Consider the following 20,539-nt stretch of genomic DNA (forward strand, 5'->3'; position numbering starts at 1 on the left):
TGTGTGTGTGTGTGAGTGTGTGTGAGTGTGTGTGTGTGTGTGTTTGAGTGTGTGTGTGCGTGTCTGAGTGTGTGTGTCTCTGTGAGTGAGTGTGTGTGTGTGTGTGTCTGTGAGTGTGTGTGTCTGTGAGTGTGTGTCTGTGTGTGTGTGTTTGTGTGTGAGTGTGTGTGTCTGTGAGTGTGTGTGTGTGTGTGTGTGTCTCACTCACTCACAGACAGACACACACACACACACACACACACACACAGGCCATAGCCTGTGTCATTCAGAGAGTAAGAGAGAGAGGACAGCAGAAAGAAAAGCGAGCTGATTGTTTCCAGACTGTGGTTTGTGTGCCAGTGAAACCACACTGTGTGCTGCTTGTGTATCATAAACTGTTTTTCTTATTAACCCATAATGACTCCAGCACATGGTGACCTCTGACCCCATGTGTGTTGCTGACATGCAGCGTACAGTATTTGACAAATGGCTCAGAGAAACTGCAGAAACAGAAGAAGCTGTGAAATACAGTAAATCACTATAATGTTACACTGATTGTAATGTGACACTTTGTGTGTGTGTGTGTGAGAGAGAGAGAGAGAGAGAGAGAGAGATGAAACATCTGGAGAGTCAGTGTGTGTGTGTGTGAGTTCCCACAGAGCAGCAAAAAACCTACAAATCAGAAAAAAAAGAAAGAAATGTGTTTTCATTTCTTTGGCTTGAGGTGAGCTGCTCATTACATCATCACCACAGGAGGCCCTGACACACGGTCGTTGTGATTTTGCCAAGTAAGACATGTTCCTGGATCAACATTACGGTCCAAAAATACAGACTTAACCCAATACCCACCCCTAAACCTAACCTTACTCATAATTTATTCCTGAAATCAGTGAAATGATAGCTGATTAACAAGGGTGTGGAAGCGCCTAATCCTGATTGTAAGCCTAAAACTGACATTTCCTGAAAAGTAATTTCTCAATTCTGATTGGTTGATTGGAATGATGTTCCAGGATGTTGTACGTGGTCAAATCACGTTCACCCCTGACACACACACACACACTGTACACTACTAATACTACTACACTAATACTACTGTCAGACTACATTGTGCTAACTGTAAAGGCGGGATAATGGTATGGGGCTGTTTTTCAAGGGTTGTGTTGGGTCACTGGCTTCCAGTAAATGAAAATCTTAATGCTTCAGCATATCAAGACATTTTGGACAATGCTGTGCTTCCAGCTTTGTGGGATCAGTTTGAAGAAGACCCTATTTTATTCCAGCAGGACTGTGACACAGTGCACAAGGCAAGGTCCATAAAGATCAGTTTGGTGATAAACTAACGCTGATAAACAACGATGTCCTTCCTGAAAGAGATCAGCCTGTTGGTGAAGAAGCATTATAAAACGGAGAGTTGCGGTGCTTGATTCTGATTGGCTGAGCCGCGTTCGAAGCTGTTGTAAATTACTCTACAAAGTAACATACACCTTTGTTTACGTTTGTGTGTTGCTCGGTGTGACGGATGTGGTCTTCAACTGTTTCTGAGGAACTAGACTTGGACGAACACCACTGAGATCCGATAAGACACCGCTCTGTACAACAGACTCAATCTTTGTCCAAACCCCCCTCCAATAAAGGCTCGGACACAATGCTGGCTGGTATGAATCTTTCTTTTCTTTACTGCAGGCTGTAAAATGAAATAAATCACCCCTTTAGTGGTTATTTTGCTGCAGACATAAGTGACCCACAGCGTGCAGTACACATTGCAACTGCTGTGTTGCGTCATCTCCTGTCTTACCGAACATTTTATCTGCCTGCAGTTCTCACACAAACCACACGAGGGCATCAGTACAACATGAAATTAACCGCTGCTGAATTCATAAGAATTCACAATAAAACTAAATAAAACCACGGTTGAGTAGCTGGGTACAAAATGCTGATAATAGTTAACCATCCCAAGGAAGGATCTTATGCACCTCTGAGACGGTGTAACTCCATCAGCCTCCATCAGATCCAAGCTGGTCATTTTGGATATACTCTCAACCTTACTTGGATCTGTGGATACCCCAAACTCATCAATCACATGTCCAAGAAATCGCACAGATTTCCTAAGGAAATTACATTTCTTGGGATCAAGTTTCAGATTGTGCGTTCTCAACCGACTGAATATCATCTCAAGACGGGTCAATGCTGTCGTTTCGTCAGGTCCAAATACAATTAAGTCATCCAAATAACATAACAGGCTTAGAAAGTTTTGGTCCCCAAAAATACTTGTCATCATGCGCATAAAACTCCCCGGACTATTACAAAGCCCTTGAGGAAGCCGATTGTACTCATATAAGCCCATAGGTGTCGTAAAGGCAGAGTACTTTCGGTCATCCTCATATAAAGGCATATTGTAAAAGCCGGAGGTCAAGTCCATCGTACTGAATAGTGAATTCCCGCCTACCACAGCCAAACAGTCGGCCTGGTGAGGTAACGGATGTAACGGATGTGATGTCCTTTTGTTTAACCACCGAAAATCCGTACACAAGCGTAAATCACCGTTCTTTTTCCTCTTTTTCCAAATTCTGTGATTCCGCATTGACACAACCTTTTGTCCAGACATAGTGTACAACAGTCTACTCACAGGCTTGATGAAACGTCCAAAACGAGACCTGCGCACAATAAAGGTCCCAGTGTCAGAAACTGGTACATCATCAGCATCAACCTTGGAAACATCAGCTGAAGGATTTGAAATCACAGAATGTTCAAGACTCACAGATTCGACCCCAGAATTCAAACTTCCAGTAATACTTGAACTATTGGACCGTTCAGATTGTGGACTTACTGACACATTGCTCAAAGACACAACTGATCTCAGCTGTGAACATTTATCAGGCAACCCAGAAACCCAATCAGATGTTCTAGCACAACTGTCAGTTGTAGCACATGAGACATTAGCATCAAGAGACAAACCATCATCAGGCCTAACAGACACTGAATCCTCATGAGTCTCTGCCAACCCACCATCCCTGACACATTGCCTAGATTTCGAAACGTCAACACCCAAACTCGCCATAGATGCTGAACTACTGGTTTTGTCACCTGAATCAGTCACAGCCGAAGATGAAACCGTATCGGATACTGCACTCTCTGCTTTGTCCAGTGGCAAAAAGTTCACAGGTAGCAAAAGGTTGCGATGCACAACCTTTTCCTGACCAGTGCTCGTATCCCTTATCTTGAAAATATGAGTGTCGACATTTCTATCCACCACGACAAAGACGGCGGACATCCACCTGTCAGCTAGCTTCCGCTTGCCTCTTCCAGACTTGTTTGCTAGAAGAACACGATCACCAACATCAATGTCCTGACCTTTGACTCTCCTGTTGTAGATCACTGCATGCCTGGACTGTTCCTTCGAAGCATGCACCTGAGCTACTGACAAGGCCTCCTCCAGATCTTTCAAAAGAGAAGCCACATACTTGTCGTAACAAGTCACAGTGTGATCCTCCAGAACAGAGTAGAAAATTATGTCTACCGGAAGGCGAGGAACTCTACCGAACATGAGATAAAACGGAGCATAGCCAGTCGTCTCATGAACAGTACAATTATACAAGAAAGTCAAAGATTGCAGTTGTCTTGGCCAATTACGCTTTGCATCTGGAGCCAATACGCGGATCATGTTCCCCAGGGTCCTATTAAATCGCTCTACACTACCATTCCCCATAGGATGGTAGGGAGTTGTATGCGATTTTTGTACTCCAGACACCTGAAGAAGCTCAGTAATCAGCTGGCCTTCGAAGCTTGCCCCCTGATCACTGTGTATGCGTTCAGGAAACCCAAACACACAAAAGTATTTGTCCCACAAGACACGTGCCACCTGTTTAGCTGACTGATCTTTGCATTGAAACGCTTGCGCCAACCTGGTAAAGTGATCTGTGATCACTAAGACATCAACTGACTTGTTGTTATGATCTTCAGCAGACCAAAAATCAATGCATACTAACTGCAATGGTCTGCTGGTCACAATATTTTCTAAGGGTGCTCGACCCTCAGGCTCAGCGGTTTTACTGAAAACACACCTCTGACAGTGTCGTACATGCTCTCTAATATCTCTGTCAAGGCTCAGCCAAAAGAAACGACGTCTCGCTAGACCCAAACTCCTAGACTGCCCCTGATGACCCGCATGATCGTGAATACCCCTCAACACCTCCAACTGAAGTGACTCAGGGACTACGTACTGGAACCGCTTACCCTTAGACAAATGATCATGGGAAATCCGGTAGAGAATCCCGTTTCTCACAACAAATTTCTCCCAATGCTTAATGTATCTAAGGACCCCAACAGGTTCCTTTGCTCTTTCACGCCTGCTTGGCTTGCGATGTCTTTCCACATAATGAATAACCCTAGACAGCACACTATCAGAGAGCTGCTTTTCACGCAGATCACGCTCTGAATATGTAGGCTGAATCTCTGATTCAGAAACCATCTGAGGAAGATGATTCAAAACAGACAAAGCACGAAGTCTTGCACCATCTTCCCACATCCTTTGTGAGTCAAGCACGGCCATTACATCCTCCTTATCTAAGGAAGTCCATGCAATGCTTGCCGAATTACTGTGCAAGGGACCACTGCTAGAAACACCCTGCTTTCCTTCAGACCCACAAGACCACCGAAAAGCATCCTGAACTGAGCCAGCAGAAACTTCCTGTACTTCAGACAAAAGTTTGTCATATTTTTCACGTAACAGTCTAGAGCCGATGTTGGATTTCACGAATGGAACCCTACTCAAAGCGTCAGCCACAACATTCTGCGAACCTGGTACATACTTGATGTCAAAATTGTACGCCGCAAGTTTGGCCACCCACCGCTGCTCACAACAATCAAGCTTAGGTTTGGACAGAATGTGGGTGAGCGGGTTGTTATCGGTCCATACTGTAAATACATGACCTTTCAGCCAATGACTGAACTTTTCACATACCGCCCATTTTAACGCTAAAAACTCTAAGCGATGTGCCGGATAATTTCGCTGCGATGGAGAAAGCGACTTACTGGCAAACGCTATAGGTCTGGCTTTAGTGTCACCTGCCTGAACTTGAGACAGAACAGCTCCAATGCCGTCTAAGGAAGCGTCAGTCGAAAGCACAAAGGGGCGGCTGAAGACTGGATGAGCTAAGATAACTGCTTCTATCATGGCTGTCTTAAGGTTCTCAAATGCCAGCTGCGTCTCAGGTGTCCAATCAGCTACAGTCAATTTCCTTAATGCACAGTTTCCTTTATTTGCACGACCTCTTTTGGTCCTCTTTTTCTGACCTTTCAATAGATCAAAAAGGGGTTTGGCCACGGTTGAGTAGTTGGGTACAAAATGCTGATAATAGTTAACCATCCCAAGGAAGGATCTTATGCGCCTCTGAGACGGTGTAACTCCATCAGCCTCCATCAGATCCAAGCTGGTCATTTTGGATATACTCTCAACCTTACTTGGATCTGTGGATACCCCAGACTCATCAATCACATGTCCAAGAAATCGCACTGATTTCCTAAGGAAATTACATTTCTTGGGAGCAAGTTTCAGATTGTGCGTTCTCAACCGACTGAATATCATCTCAAGACGGGTCAATGCTGTCGTTTCGTCAGGTCCAAATACAATTAAGTCATCCAAATAACATAACAGGCTTAGAAAGTTTTGGTCCCCAAAAATACTTGTCATCATGCGCATAAAACTCCCCGGACTATTACAAAGCCCTTGAGGAAGCCGATTGTACTCATATAAGCCCATAGGTGTCGTAAAGGCAGAGTACTTTCGGTCATCCTCATATAAAGGCATATTGTAAAAGCCGGAGGTCAAGTCCATCGTACTGAATAGTGAATTCCCGCCTACCACAGCCAAACAGTCGGCCTGGTGAGGTAACGGATGTGCATCCTTCAATGTCCTTTTGTTTAACCACCGAAAATCCATACACAAGCGTAAATCGTCGTTCTTTTTCCAAACAAGGACTAAAGGAGACGCAAACTCACTAGTCGATTTGCGAATAATCTCCTTCTCCTCCATTTCATTCAAAACACGACGCAACACCTGATACTGTCTGGGCGGCACTCGCCGGTACGGAAGTCGGAAAGGTCTCGTGTCTGAAAGATGAATCCTATGGACAAATCCAGTAGCATTACCACAATCCAAATGATGACGTGAAAAGACATCATTGTACTGCAAGATTGTATCTATGAATTTTAGTCTACAATGACAGACACATCACAGGAATCCAAATCATGCCCCTCTAGACCAACTGACCTTAGCTTCTCAGCAACAGACCTCAGATCAGTGGACATACTATCCTCTGGCTGAGTCTGTTGCGTCTGAGAAAGCAGGTTCCCATCATCCAAATCTTCGAGGGCAATACCTGGAAACAAATCGGCTATCTTGGCATTACGTCTCAGCATAACAGGTTTGTCCCAGGTATTAATTAACTTCAACAGAACCCACCTGTCCCCCCATAGGTGTGTGACGAGCCTGGCCACGAGAATCCCTTTAGGTGCCGACCGCGAACTTGTAGGCTCTGTCAACACAGCACTACCTGGAGACACTTCCGTGTGTTTAGGCAACCTACCCCACACAAGGTACTCACGACCAGGCTCCAGACAAATTGCTGAATTACATCTCACAGTGCCAATCTTGTCAGGCACCCCATCACCCCTCCAGCGATTCAAACCTGCAAGCATAGACAGGAAGGCCTCAGACATAGGATCATTACAAACATGAGGAGTCGAAACTGCCTTCCAAAACAATTCACATTGCTTTGAACATCTTATGATGTGTTTGATGACATTCGTACCAACAATGAATTCATCATGCTGCCCACTAACAACCAAGGTAGGAACCAACATTTTACATCCATGAATCTCTAGCTCAAGTGTAAGAGTATTCTTCGGTTTTACTCGGCTGCCCCCACAGCCAATTAGCATAACATCTGGGCTGCCTCTACATTGATCACTGATTATTCCAGCATCTAACAATTTCTGAACTCATGTGATTCCTGTTTCCTGGTTCTGTGTTTGAGGGATGTGTAAAACAGGTTTGTCTGCGAGTCTGTAAAGCAGCTTCCTCATTCCTGCTGAGTTTAGTTTCGACACACCTGGCTGTTATTAAAGTGAACACAAAGACCTTGACTAGTTGAATCAGGTGAGTTTAATTAGAAATCAAACTAAACTCTGTAGGAAAGTGACTCTCCTGGACGAGGAATGGGGAACCCTGATGATGAAATGTCTTCTAGATGTCAGACAAACACTCAGAGAATTCAAGAGAAGCAGGACAACAGCCTTAACCTTCTTGGCAGTCAAAGTCTCGTCCCTGGAGTCCGCCTCCTTTTTGGTAGCTGGACAACCTCTTCTAGGAGCCGCCACCAGAACCATTCAAGTCAAGTCACCTTTATCTGTATAGCGCTTTATACAATACTGATTGTGTCAAAGCAGCTTTACTGTGTCAAACAGGGAAATAGTTTGTCAATAATGCAAGAAGACAATAACAGTCATTTTTCAAGTCAGTTCATTGATGATTCAGTGATGTCATCATCCAGTTCAGTTCTCTTCTAATAGTGTCTGTGCAATCAGTCAAGCGTGATCTGGATACAGTCTGGATCCATGTTTATGTCTAACACAGTTGGATCTCTAAACTGCCCCATTAGTATACAGCTGTCAACATATTTTTTAACAATTATAAAATGATAAAAACAAAGCATATTTTGTTATATTTTGACATTTTAGTTATCAAAAAGATGCAAATAAATGTACACAATGTTAAAATTAATAATTCAGACACTGAAATTATCAAAGAACTGTAATACCATCAATTCAAATTAGACAAATAATTTTTATCTAGTACAACACGTTCCGGGATTGATCCCGGGATGGGGACCTAATAACATTGCCGGAATCAGTCCCGGAATACGGCCTGTGTGAACAAAAAAATCACGTGAGCGTGAAGAAATCATTGATCATAAGAAAAAAATTCCACCAAGTGCACGATTACAATTGAAAGAGAGGCAGCGGGCTAGCGTTTTTGACTCGTACATTACACGTCACATCCCGATGTCACATATCTTTACAGGATATGTGTGAATGCACTAACAGATTCCTATTTAATCACTGGCAGTGTGAATTAACCAAAATCAAACGATCCCGGGACAAATCCTGGGACACATTACCCGTGTATTTTATCTGTGTGAAAGGGGCTATAGACTCTCTTGTGGTCATTGCAGCATGGCTGGCCACACTCACAGCAGCGGTCCACCATTTTGCGATCGAGTGATAATGGGCAAATGTGACACCTTCTGAGCTTTCTGGTACCTATTTCTTCGGTGGGGTTCTGTTTCACAAAACCACAGCGTTTCAGTGCACTCTGGGATGCTCGGGGAAGTCTTGGTACCAGCGCTCTTTCCTGCAACCATGGTCTCAGTAGCTGAAGGCCAAGGATCTTGAGGAAAATGCAATGATTTGTTCTCCTCTGTACACTGTATTTGTGGCACAGTTGGTCCATGTGGTCCACAGCACCCTTCGTTTTGTTATAGTCTAGAATGATCACAGGCTTCCCAGACACCTCATCGACATCTTTTTGGTCGTGCATACTGGATAAAAGCACAACGGCCTTGTTCTTTTTTGGCACATAGGACACCATGGCTTACTTTTGGCAAAAACCGAACAGGCTTGATCTCACAGGTCTCCTCTTACAGATATGAAACACAGGCAGAACTTCTGGTAATGTGTTTGCAGAGCAAATCAGCAGCGAGTTTTGCACTTGTAAACCAGTTATCAGTTGTGACATGTACTCCAGAGTTCTGAACTGGCTCTACCAGTTTCTTTACTACACTCTCTGCCAATCCTGTGCATCGCTGATCGCCTTCACAGCCAGTGTGTGGTAGATCATTGAAAGTGTATGCTGTAGCAACATCACACATTAGAAACAGTTTCATGCCGTATTTGTCAGGTTTTTGGGCATGTATTGCCGGAAGCTGCAAAGTCCTCTGAATGGGATGAGCTGCTCACATACGGGCCAACATTGTAATTTTCCCTCCAATTTTCAATGAAGCCATTCCAGAGTGATCTAAATGGAGCAAATTTGTCATTGATTTTTCTTGCCTGACATGTGCCACGCTCATCAAATCTCGTCTAGCTGACATGGTCTCCGCTGACATTCAGGGCTGTAGAGGTCGTCTCTAGCTGCTGATCCATCATCTGATCTGGATGCAGTCTGGATCCATGTTTATGTCTAACACAGTTGGATCTCTAAACTGCCCCATTAGTATACAGCTGTCAACATATTTTTTAACAATTATAAAATGATAAAAACAAAGCATATTTTGTTATATTTTGACATTTTAGTTATCAAAAAGATGCAAATAAATGTACACAATGTTAAAATTAATAATTCAGACACTGAAATTATCAAAGAACTGTGCCTGACATGTGCCACGCTCATCAAATCTCATAAATGACACGATCTGTTCAAACCTACCGATGCTGAATGCAGCTTTGAATATTGGTTTATACAGTTTCTTCAGCTCGTTTCCATGTGCTAGGATCTCTGCCTTTAGACACCATATACATTCTTGCATACTGGCTAGTATTTTCAGTCACCTTGTGCAGATTATCATCATCAATGAAACATGAGAATGCATCACTTTCAGTCAGAACCAGTTTTGCCCTGCTGCAAGGCCCTTCTTTGGTGTGAAGAATATTACATCCTCTTGTCCTGCTTAAAGGAGGGTCAGCTGATAACCAAACAAGTCCATTATTGTTTGTGTAGGACTCTGTCTCATCTGTGGGAACTTGGACGGGTTCGTTTTGAGCTGCTTCTCCATCATCATCGCTGTCGTCTTCAGAGCTAATTTCACCAGTAGTGTCTAGCTCATATTCAGGATCTGATACTTCCAAAACTAACGTTTTCTTCATCTTCAGAATCAATTTGTTCCCTCACAGCTTCGTCATCCGATCCACCATCGAGCGAGGCTAATATCTGATTATGTACTTGTTCAGCTGTAAGTCGCTGAGCCATGACAACTTACGTCTGAGGTAAATTTGATTGATGCCTCATATCATTGTTTGCCAAACATCTAGTGGAATAAAGGTGAATCAGTCGTGGCCAAAAGTTTTGGCAGTGACATATATTTTGTGTTTTGCAAAGTTTGCTGCTTCAGTATTTGTAGATTATTTTCCTGCTGCTGCTGCTCAACTGGAGGTTCATTTTCCAAAATAAAAGATGTCGAAACGTAATTAGCTGCATTTTATTGTCACAATCATTTTTAATTCATTAAAATTAGCAGCGAAGCCTGTTTCCACCACGGGATAAAAAAATAAAGGAAATCATGACTTTTGCGCTGTTTATCTGCTATTTTCAAAGAAACTGTAAGCAGTTCTAACAGTAGAGCAGAGTTATTTTCATTAACTAAAACCAATAAAAAACATTTTTGGGTTACGCTATTTTAAGGCGTCCTTGTTACAGTGTAATTATACATTTACAGTTTTTTAAGATTGCTTACAAACTAAAATTAAACTTTTCCAACAATTAGCAAAACCTTACACTCAAGGAGCAAAACACAAGGCTAGATTTGCACAACTGTAAGCACATTGTCAGCTTCACACTATTTGCAAAACATTACACACAGTGATTTGCAAAACACTAAACACACTTGTATACATCAGACACAGAAGTATATCATGATGTCACTTCCTTGCAATTCCAAAGCACTGACTGTCAAATTACCACACCTATGAGCCAATCTGTTAAACACAGCCATCAGGTGCACAAACACATGATTGCTAAATTGTAGACACACCAATCAGGTTTAAGCACTATAAAAATGCAGCAGGTAGGTTCACCTGCCTTCAACCAAAATGGAAGGAGTCAGAAGAAGAGTGAGGGTGAGAGGAGGAGTACACAGAGGAGGAGAAGGAGGCAGAGGCAGAGGCAGAGGCAGAGGTAGAGGTAGAGGTAGAGGAAGAGCTGAAGCAGGAGGAGAACGTGCACAAAGAAGAAGAGGACCAAACTTATCAAATGACATTCGTGCAACACTAGTGGACCATGTTGTGAACCACGGATTGACGCTGAGGGAGGCTGGACTGAGAGTTCAGCCAAATCTTAGCAGATATACAGTGGCATCTGTCATAAGGACTTTTCGACAGGAAAACAGGTAAAAGAAGATCTGTCTACAGTTACAGTAATCAGCCGCTTATTGTATGCACCATATCAGCACTTGTGATACCCCTTCCTGTGACATTGTACAGTAAGTTACATGTATTATTCTCTACATAGGATTGAGGGTCGGGAACGACAAGGAGGAAGGGGGCCCATATTCACGCAAGAACAAGAGAGAGAGATAATAAACATGGTTTTGGCCAATAATGCTATCAGGCTCAGAGAACTACAAGCAAACATTATCGGTGACCATGCCATTTTCAATAATGTCCATCAGGTCTCTCAGTCAACACTGGCACGCATCCTGAAAAGACATCAGGTTCAAATGAAACAACTTTATCGAGTGCCTTTTGAGCGGAATTCAGAGAGGGTCAAACGGCTGCGGCATGAGTATGTGGAGGTTTGTATTGTTCACTTTAGCACTGTGATGTTGCATACTCCACACATTACTTTTTTACATTGACTGTAATATACTAGACCTATCCTGAACTACACAATGTTGTCTTTCACTGTATTTCAGAGAGTTTTGCAGATGGATGCTGAGGAAATCCTGCATGAATTCATATATATTGATGAGGCAGGGTTCAACCTCACAAAAGCAAGAAGGAGAGGCAGAAATATCATTGGCCACAGGGCTATAATCAATGTCCCAGGGCAACGTGGGGGTAACATCACCCTTTGCGCTGCCATTTCACAGCATGGGGTTCTCCTCCGTCATGCCAAAATGGGCCCTTACAACACACCTCACATTCTCGCATTTTTGGACCGATTGCACCACATCGTCACAGCAGGTAATGAAATGCACCAGATACAATACACTGTCATCTGGGACAATGTGTCATTCCACCGCTCTGCTTTGGTCCAGAACTGGTTTCAACACCATCCACAGTTGACAGTACTATACCTTCCACCATACTCTCCGTTTCTAAACCCTATCGAAGAGTTTTTCTCTGCATGGCGGTGGAAGGTTTACGATCTCCAGCCCCAGGCTCAGGTACCCCTCATTCAGGCCATGGAGGACGCCTGTGACCAAGTCGACGCCGCAGCTGTGCAAGGATGGATTCGACATTCAAGACGGTTCTTCCCGCGTTGTCTTGCTAATGAGGATATTGCTTGTGATGTTGATGAAATTCTCTGGCCAGATCCAGCTAGGCGAAGAGATAGTGTATAGTATGTTTACTGTAGTATTTTCTGTACAATATTGTCAGTTTTTTCAGATTATTTTTTATGTTTGTTGTTGTTGTTGTTTACTGTAATTGTAACCTGTACTGGATACAGTATTTTACGTTTGTCTGTTGTTTGCTGCGCTAACAGTGTTATGCACACTACTGTAGTTGCATGACAACTGGGACATGTTTTGTTGTGATTCTCCATGTTGACTGATTTGGGTATATGGATAGAAATCAATGATATTTTCGTCAGTCTGCAGCATTGGTCTTGTGTAGTGTTTGGTGAACTATTGTATAGTTGCACTTTCTCTGTGTACTTCATTTACAGTACTCTAATCACTGAGAATTAGACTTGCTAAAAGTGTTTTAGGTTAGCAACAGCAGTGTGTAACTGGTTCAAAAAGATTAAAGTCATATGAAATGTGTGTGTTTCGTATGGTAACAAAATATTGTTTTTATAAAGTTGTGTATAGTTTTGACAAAAGTGTTCCATTTTGCAAATGATCTGAAGTGTTGTGCTACTTTGGTGTAGGGTTGTGTTAATTGTGTGTAGTGTTTTGAAAAACCGGGCCCTGTTTTCAAAATTGTGCTTAAGCAATCGTAAAAAACTGTAAGTACTGAGTAATATTAATTAACTACATACTTACTATATGGTTAGGGTTAGGATTAGGGTTTGGTTTAGGCTTACTGTTATGTAATTATGCATAATTTATTGTTAACATCTAATTCTAAATAAGAACAAAAACTATAATAATATATTCAGTATGATGCTAAAATAACCCAAAAAATGCAAAAATATAAAACTGACATCTCATTCAAAATATAAATATAAACCTAGAATTATATAAATGCTGCTAAAATAACACAAGTGACAGCAAAAATATAAAACTAACATCTAATTCAAAATATGAACAAAAACTATAATAGTGCATCAGCTGGTGTTTTGTGTGCAGTTCCTCTCCCGGCCGCAGGAGGCGATCATCATCCAATCAGCGCCGTGCTCCGCCTGTGTTTCTGTCACGTGCGCGCAGCGTGAGTTTGTGATGATGAACGGATGAGACGCTGTCGGGATTCAACGCTCGGTTTAGCGAGTCTGATTATGTGAGGGAATTATCATATCGGTCTTCTCTTTAGTATCTGATCAGAGCGTGTAATGATGAGGAAGCAGCAGACGTTCAGCCGCGGTCTGTCCGATAAAGTCCGCAAATCTAAAGCGGCTCCGGAGATCCAGAAAAACCCGTTCGAGGTGAAGATAAACCGCAAGAAGTTCGATGTTTTGGGCCGCAAGAGTAAACACGACGTGGGTCTGCCGGGGGTCTCCAGATCCAGAGCCATTCAGAAGGTAAAACACGGTGATGTTAGTGTTTGTGGACGTTTACTGTGTAAATACTGTCGTGCGATGACGTCACTGTAACGCTACATTATTCTTTTGGGTCACACTTTATTTTAAGGTGTCCTTGTTACAGTCTAATTATACATTAAGTACTGAGCAATATTAATTAAGTTACATGTACTTACTATAGGGTTAGGGTTTGGTTCAGGGTTACTTGCATGCAATTATGCACAATTAATTGTTATTTTAATAGTAAGTACATGTCACGTGTAACAAGGACACCTTAAAATAAAGTGTTACCTTCTTTTGTTATGATTAATATACACTACCATTCAAAAAAAAGTTTTTGAACAGTGATATTTGTAATGTTTTTTAAGGAAGTCTCTTCTGCTCACCAAGCCTGCATTTATTTGATCAGAAATACAGCAAAAGCAGTACAATTTTGAAATATGTTTACTATTTAAAATAACTGCTTTCTACTTGAATATATTTCAAAATGTATTTTATTCCTGTGATTTCAAACCAGAATTTTCAGCATCATTACTCCAGTCTTCAGCGTCACATGATCTTCAGAAATCATTATATTTTGATTTTTTTTCAGGTTTCTTTGATGAATAGAAAGTTCAGAAGAACACTATTTATCTGAAATAGAAATCTTTTGTAACATTATAAATGTCTTTATAATCACTTTTGATCAATTTAAAGCATCCTTGCTAAATAAAAGTATTAATTTCTATAATTTCTTTCCCAAATATATATATATATACTGCTTTTGATTTCAGATAGATGCTGATCTTCTGAACTTTCTATTCATCTAAGAATCAAAAATGTACTCAACTGTTTTAAATATTGATAATAATAATACTACTAATAAATGTTTCTCGAAGAGCAAATCAGCATATTTATATTCAAATAGAAGGCAGTTATTTTAAATAGTTGAAATATTTCAAAAATTTACTGTTTTGCTGTACTTTGGATCAAATAAATGCAGGTTTGGTGAGCAGAAGAACATTAAAAATCTTACTGTTCAAAAACTTTTTTTTGACTGGTAGTGTATATCGAATAAAACCCTACTAAGATGGAGTGTGTGTTTGATTCCTCAGAGGAAGGAGACTCTCCTGAAGGAGTTCAGAGCGAAAGACAAAAACAACAAGTTCATCGACAGACGCTTCGGTGAATATGACCAAAAAATCACACCTGAGGAGAAGATCCTGCAGAGATTCACGCTGGAGCGACAGGTGACACATCACATTCACCTGTAACAATAACTACAACTGTAACATATGTAACGATAACTGTAACTATAACTATACCAACATTTGTAACAATAACGACAGCTGTAACGATAACTACAGCTGTTATTATAACTATAACGACAACTCTAACTATAACATCTGTAACAATAACTATAACGACAGCTGTAACTATAACTTCAACTGTGATAATAACTATAACATATGTAACGATAACTGTAACTATAACTATACTAGGGCTGTCAAAAAAAAATTTAAAATTTCGAATATTCGTCAAATTTAAAATAAAAATCCACATTCAAAATCCAGAATTTTAGGTGTGCATCAAGCAGCTTTATCAGCGGCGCACGAGATGCGATGACGATGTAAGTGTCGTTGATAATGTTTTTGTTTGTCTATCCAGTTGATGCGGCGCTGCTGCGTTGTTCATTAAAAATATTGCGGGAAAAGATAACGTCAATGCAGAGATGATGTTGTTTACGTTAAAACTGAAACCAAGCCGTTCACACAGAAAGCATATTTCGCGCATTTTCTAGAGGGACATCTCTCTAGAATGCATCACCGTTGCACTCGCGTCTCGCACAAAAGAGCCGCATGTTTAGAAAGCCATGTAAAATTAATGTAAGTTCAACTTTGAAAAAAACATATCTCGAGACTTTATGGCGGGGTTTTTTCCCTCCCCCCCCCTCTCTCGTGTTTTTAAATGAAAAATGTACTCTGTGTGATATGTTATCTTATGCTTTGAATGAACGTGCATTAGTAATATTTTGCTCGATGCGCCCTCTTGTGGCCTCAGGAGAGAAGCCAAAAGCTTTTCTTCACCCTAACTGAAATTATGCATTTTAAATTCGAATATAATTCACATTTTGATAATAGTACAAAAGTATAGTGTAAAAGTACAAAATTCGAATTTAGTTTTTCAGCCATTTTGACAGCCCTAAACTATACCAACATTTGTAACAATAACGACAGCTGTAACGATAACTTTAACATCTGGAACGATAACTACAACTGTGACAATAACTATAACGACAACTGTAAATATAACATCTGTAACAATAACTATAATGACAGCTGTAACGATAACTATATCTAACCATAGCTGTAACAGTAACTAAAACATGTAACAATCTGTAACATGTTACAATATCTGTAGCATGTACTGCAGAATTACTGATCATCACTGATGGGTGTGTGTGTGTGTCTCTGTGTGTGTGTGTGTCTCTCTGTGTGTGTGTGTGTGTGTGTAGCGCACTCAAGACAGGAAGGACATGTATAATCTGAATGAGGAAGAGGAGCTGACCCATTATGGCCAGTCTCTGGCGGAGATGGAGAAGATGACAGATGTGATCGACAGCGACAGCGACTCTGAAGAAAAGGGCCTGCTGTCAGGTGATGCATTTAAACATGAATGATCATCACTTATCAATAGTCATTCATTGTTACGGTCAGTAACTGATGTGATGATGGATGTGTCTGCAGCTGAACTGACCGCCACACATTTCGGCGGCGGTGGAGGTTTGCTGAGGAAGAAGAGCGCTGGAGATGAAGACGAAGAACACAAGCCCAAATCACGGCAGGAGCTGATCGAGGAGCTCATTATCAAATCCAAACAGGAGAAGGTCAGAAAGTGTTTCCTCAAATAATAAAATGTTACTTTACTGTGATTAAACATCATCCTGTCTCATCCTTAAACATCATCACACCAATAACTGTATATCTATAAGGATAGCTGTATAATAACTATAACAAAATCTATAATAGCTATAACGATAACTGTGATAGTTGCAACTATAACTGTAACAATAAGGATAGCTGTAACAATAATTATAACAATAGATATAACTATAAGAACAGCTGTAATGTTAACTATAGCAATAGCTATAACTATAACAAGAGCTGTAACAATAACTGTAATGGTAGCTTTAACAATAGTTGTAATAATTATATATATATATATGTATATATATGTTGTAGCTATAATGACAGCTGTAACGTTAACTATAATGATAAATGTAATCACTATAAATGTAATAACTATAAACAACAATTATACAATAATTATAACAGCTGTTACAATAGCTGTAATGATAAAAACATCTGTAATTATTACTAACAACATCTGTAACGATAACTGTATCAACATCTGTAACAAGTATACCGATATCTAATGACAGCTGTGACAATAACTTTAACAACATATGTAACAATAACTATAATGACAGCTGTAACAGTAAATACAATGACAGCTGTAACGATACATTTAGCAACAGCTGTAACAATAACTACAACTGTGATAATAACTATAACATCTGTAACAATAACTGTAACAGTAACTATAACTATACCAACATCTGTAACATTAACAACAGCTGTAACGATAACTTCAACTGTGATAATAACTATAGCATCTGTAACAATAACTGTAACTATAACTGTACCAACATTTGTAACAATAACTGTAACTATAACTCACACACACACACACACACTCACTCGCCATAACAAACCTTAAAATCAAAAAACAAACCTGGAGCACAAAACCAGTCATACGGCTACATTTTTTAAAATTGAGGTTTATGCATCATCTTAAAGTTGAATAAATAAGCTTTCCATTGATGTATGGTTATTTGTAACAATAACGACAGCTGTAACGATAACTTTAACATCTGGAACGATAACTACAACTGTGATTATAACTATAACGACAACTGTAAATATAACATCTGTAACAACTATAATGACAGCTGTAACGATAACTTTGATATGTATAATGAGAGCTGTAATGTTAACTATAGCTAACAATAGCTGTAACAATAACTATAACATCTGTAACAATAATTATATCAACTGTAACGATAACTGTAACATCTGTAACAATAACTATAATGAGAGCTGTAATGATAACTTTGATAAGTATAATGAGAGCTGTAATGTTAACTGTAGCTAACAATAGCTGTAACAATAACTATAACATCTGTAACGACAACTGTAACAATAACTGTAACATCTGTAACAACTAAAATGACAGCTGTAACGATAACTGATAAGTATAACGAGAGCTGTTCCGTTAACTATAGCTAACAATAGCTGTAACAAAATATTTGTAACAATAATTATAACAACAACTGTAACATCTATAACAATAACTAAAATGACAGCTGTAACGATAACTTTGATAAGTATAATGACAGCTGTTACGTTAACTATAGCTAACAATAGCTGTAACAAAATATTTGTAACAATAATTATAACAACAACTGTAACATCTGTAACAATAACTAAAATGACAGCTGTAACGATAACTTTGATAAGTATAATGACAGCTGTAACATTAACTATAGCTAACAATAGCTGTAACAATAAATATAACATCTGTAACCATAACTATAATGACAACTGTAACAATAATTGTAACAATATTTGTAATGATGACAATAAACGATATTATCGTCCACACTTTCCGATGATAATGTTTTGTCGTCTGCCACTGTTACTGCTCAAGCTCTCTAGTTGAGAATATTCTGAATGGCTCTCAGTGTTTTTATCATTCATCAGCTGGAGAAAAAAAAGGTCTAAAAGTGAGTCCAACAATATCGTTCCTCGTTGTTATTGTTATAGTAGTAGAGTTAGAGCGATTATTAAACTTTATGGTTGTGAGCGGTTCTTTAATGCTGACGCTCTTGATGTTCTCAGCGCGAGCGTCAGACGCAGAAGGAGGAGGCGCAGGAGCTCACGGAGAAACTGGATCAGGAGTGGAAATCCATCCAGAACCTTCTGGCCCACAAAACCCCCAAAGCAGAGAGGAAAGACGAGACGGACAAACCTAAGGTACTGAAGCACCTGCGACCAAACACTGAAGCTGTTTCTGAGCGTGTGCTGCTGTCCCTCACTCTGTGACACTGTGTGTGTGTGTGTGTGTGTGTGTGTGTGTGTGTGTGTGTGTCAGCTGGACGAGTATGACATGACTGTGCGAGAGCTGGCTTAAACTACTTCAGTCTGTGTGCATTGAATTTATTTAATACACGAGTTTCACAATTTGAGTTTAATTACTGAAATAAATGAACTTTTCCACGACATTCTAATTTATTGATATGCACCTGTATATATATATACATGATTCTCTCTGTCTGCAGGACGGTAAATGGAACATTGAGGGAGAGGAGAAAGAGGATGATGATGGTGATGAAGAGGGAGGAGAGAAGGAGGATGATGATGGTGATGAAGAGGGAGGAGAGAAGGAGGATGATGATGATGCTGAGGAGGGAGGAGAGAAGGAGGATGATGATGGTGATGAAGAGGGAGGAGAGAAGGAGGATGATGATGGTGATGAAGAGGGAGGAGAGAAGGAGGATGATGATGGTGATGAAGAGGGAGGAGAGAAGGAGGATGATGATGGTGATGAAGAGGGAGGAGAGAAGGAGGATGATGATGGTGATGAAGAGGGAGGAGAGAAGGAGGATGATGATGGTGATGAAGAGGGAGGAGAGAAGGAGGATGATGATGGTGATGAAGAGGGAGGAGAGAAGGAGGATGATGATGGTGATGAAGAGGGAGGAGAGAAGGAGGATGATGATGGTGATGAAGAGGGAGGAGAGAAGGAGGATGATGATGGTGATGAAGAGGGAGGAGAGAAGGAGGATGATGATGGTGATGAAGAGGGAGGAGAGAAGGAGGATGATGATGGTGATGAAGAGGGAGGAGAGAAGGAGGATGATGATGGTGATGAAGAGGGAGGAGAGAAGGAGGATGATGATGGTGATGAAGAGGGAGGAGAGAAGGAGGATGATGATGGTGATGAAGAGGGAGGAGAGAAGGAGGATGATGATGGTGATGAAGAGGGAGGAGAGAAGGAGGATGATGATGGTGATGAAGAGGGAGGAGAGAAGGAGGATGATGATGGTGATGAAGAGGGAGGAGAGAAGGAGGATGATGATGGTGATGAAGAGGGAGGAGAGAAGGAGGATGATGATGGTGATGAAGAGGGAGGAGAGAAGGAGGATGATGATGGTGATGAAGAGGGAGGAGAGAAGGAGGATGATGATGGTGATGAAGAGGGAGGAGAGAAGGAGGATGATGATGGTGATGAAGAGGGAGGAGAGAAGGAGGATGATGATGGTGATGAAGAGGGAGGAGAGAAGGAGGATGATGATGGTGATGAAGAGGGAGGAGAGAAGGAGGATGATGATGATGCTGAGGGTGAAGAAGAAGACGAGGAGGGTGGTGAGGATGCTGATGATGAAGATGCAGATGATGATCACTGTGACCTGCAGTCTGATGAGGGCAGTGAGGATGAGGACGCTGAGGGCGCTGAGGAAGAGCAGGTCTGTGCTGAAGGGCCTCCAGCAGTGATTGAGGAGCAGAAGAAAGCTGCACAGGAAGCAGCCAAAGCAGAACTGCCCTACACCTTCACAGGTACCGCAGTCACATGATCGTCAGGAACTCACCTGACCTGCTGCTAATGCATGTTTGAATGAATCTGTCGTGAAGACAAGCTTGTTTAGGGGTCAGAGGTCAGTTTAGGAGATGCAGTGGAAGTCTAAGAGATGAGCTCACTAGTGTGTGTCTGTTTGTCTGTGTGTGTCTGTGTGTGTGTGTGTGTGTGTGTGTGTGTGTGTGTGTGTCTCTGTGTGTGTGTGTG

At 41.0% G+C, this 20,539-nt stretch overlaps 2 protein-coding genes and 1 long non-coding RNA gene across 4 annotated transcripts in view; 2 read left to right on the forward strand and 1 right to left on the reverse strand.

Annotated features, from left to right (window-relative positions):
• LOC107717748 (uncharacterized) overlaps positions 1-10,876 on the reverse strand; it is a 20,804-nt gene extending 9,928 nt beyond the window's left edge. Inside the window, exons 1-3 of the long non-coding RNA XR_001637341.1 lie at positions 10,802-10,876; positions 6,922-6,928; positions 4,742-4,745 (exon numbers count right to left, since the gene is read on the reverse strand). This is a non-coding gene — a long non-coding RNA (uncharacterized LOC107717748). The remainder of the gene's footprint in view (positions 1-4,741; positions 4,746-6,921; positions 6,929-10,801) is intronic.
• LOC107717746 (uncharacterized) lies at positions 10,749-12,440 on the forward strand. Of its 2 annotated transcripts, XM_016524577.1 has the most exons (4): positions 10,749-11,138; positions 11,261-11,543; positions 11,664-11,934; positions 12,009-12,440. In XM_016524577.1, exons 1-4 carry the CDS (start codon positions 10,843-10,845, stop codon positions 12,170-12,172), a joined length of 1,014 nt encoding a protein of 337 aa, XP_016380063.1. In that variant the 5' UTR covers positions 10,749-10,842; the 3' UTR covers positions 12,173-12,440. The 2 variants fall into 2 exon arrangements, with proteins under 2 accessions (XP_016380063.1, XP_016380062.1); XM_016524576.1 differs by having other exon boundaries at positions 11,664-12,440.
• Positions 12,441-13,302: 862 nt separating this feature from the next.
• LOC107717758 (nucleolar protein 14-like) overlaps positions 13,303-20,539 on the forward strand; it is a 12,842-nt gene continuing 5,605 nt past the window's right edge. The window contains exons 1-7 of the mRNA XM_016524593.1: positions 13,303-13,654; positions 14,749-14,883; positions 16,149-16,290; positions 16,381-16,520; positions 18,595-18,729; positions 18,848-18,880; positions 20,052-20,313. Coding sequence (XP_016380079.1) covers positions 13,466-13,654; positions 14,749-14,883; positions 16,149-16,290; positions 16,381-16,520; positions 18,595-18,729; positions 18,848-18,880; positions 20,052-20,313 — 1,036 coding nt within the window. The 5' untranslated portion in view covers positions 13,303-13,465. The remainder of the gene's footprint in view (positions 13,655-14,748; positions 14,884-16,148; positions 16,291-16,380; positions 16,521-18,594; positions 18,730-18,847; positions 18,881-20,051; positions 20,314-20,539) is intronic.

This window comes from Sinocyclocheilus rhinocerous, unplaced genomic scaffold (assembly GCF_001515625.1).
Source record: "Sinocyclocheilus rhinocerous isolate Xijiao unplaced genomic scaffold, SAMN03320098_v1.1 scaffold693, whole genome shotgun sequence".
Classification (NCBI taxonomy): domain Eukaryota; kingdom Metazoa; phylum Chordata; class Actinopteri; order Cypriniformes; family Cyprinidae; genus Sinocyclocheilus; species Sinocyclocheilus rhinocerous.

What these genes read in the sequence shown, in the direction of transcription:
- LOC107717746 (XM_016524576.1), top strand. Translation starts at nt 10,843, where the DNA reads ATGGAAGGAGTCAGAAGAAGAGTGAGGGTGAGAGGAGGAGTACACAGA. An exon ending in ACTTTTCGACAGGAAAACAG is followed by an intron (nt 11,139 to 11,260) that starts GTAAAAGAAGAT and finishes TTCTCTACATAG; the next exon opens with GATTGAGGGTCGGGAACGAC. An exon ending in TGCGGCATGAGTATGTGGAG is followed by an intron (nt 11,544 to 11,663) that starts GTTTGTATTGTT and finishes ACTGTATTTCAG; the next exon opens with AGAGTTTTGCAGATGGATGC.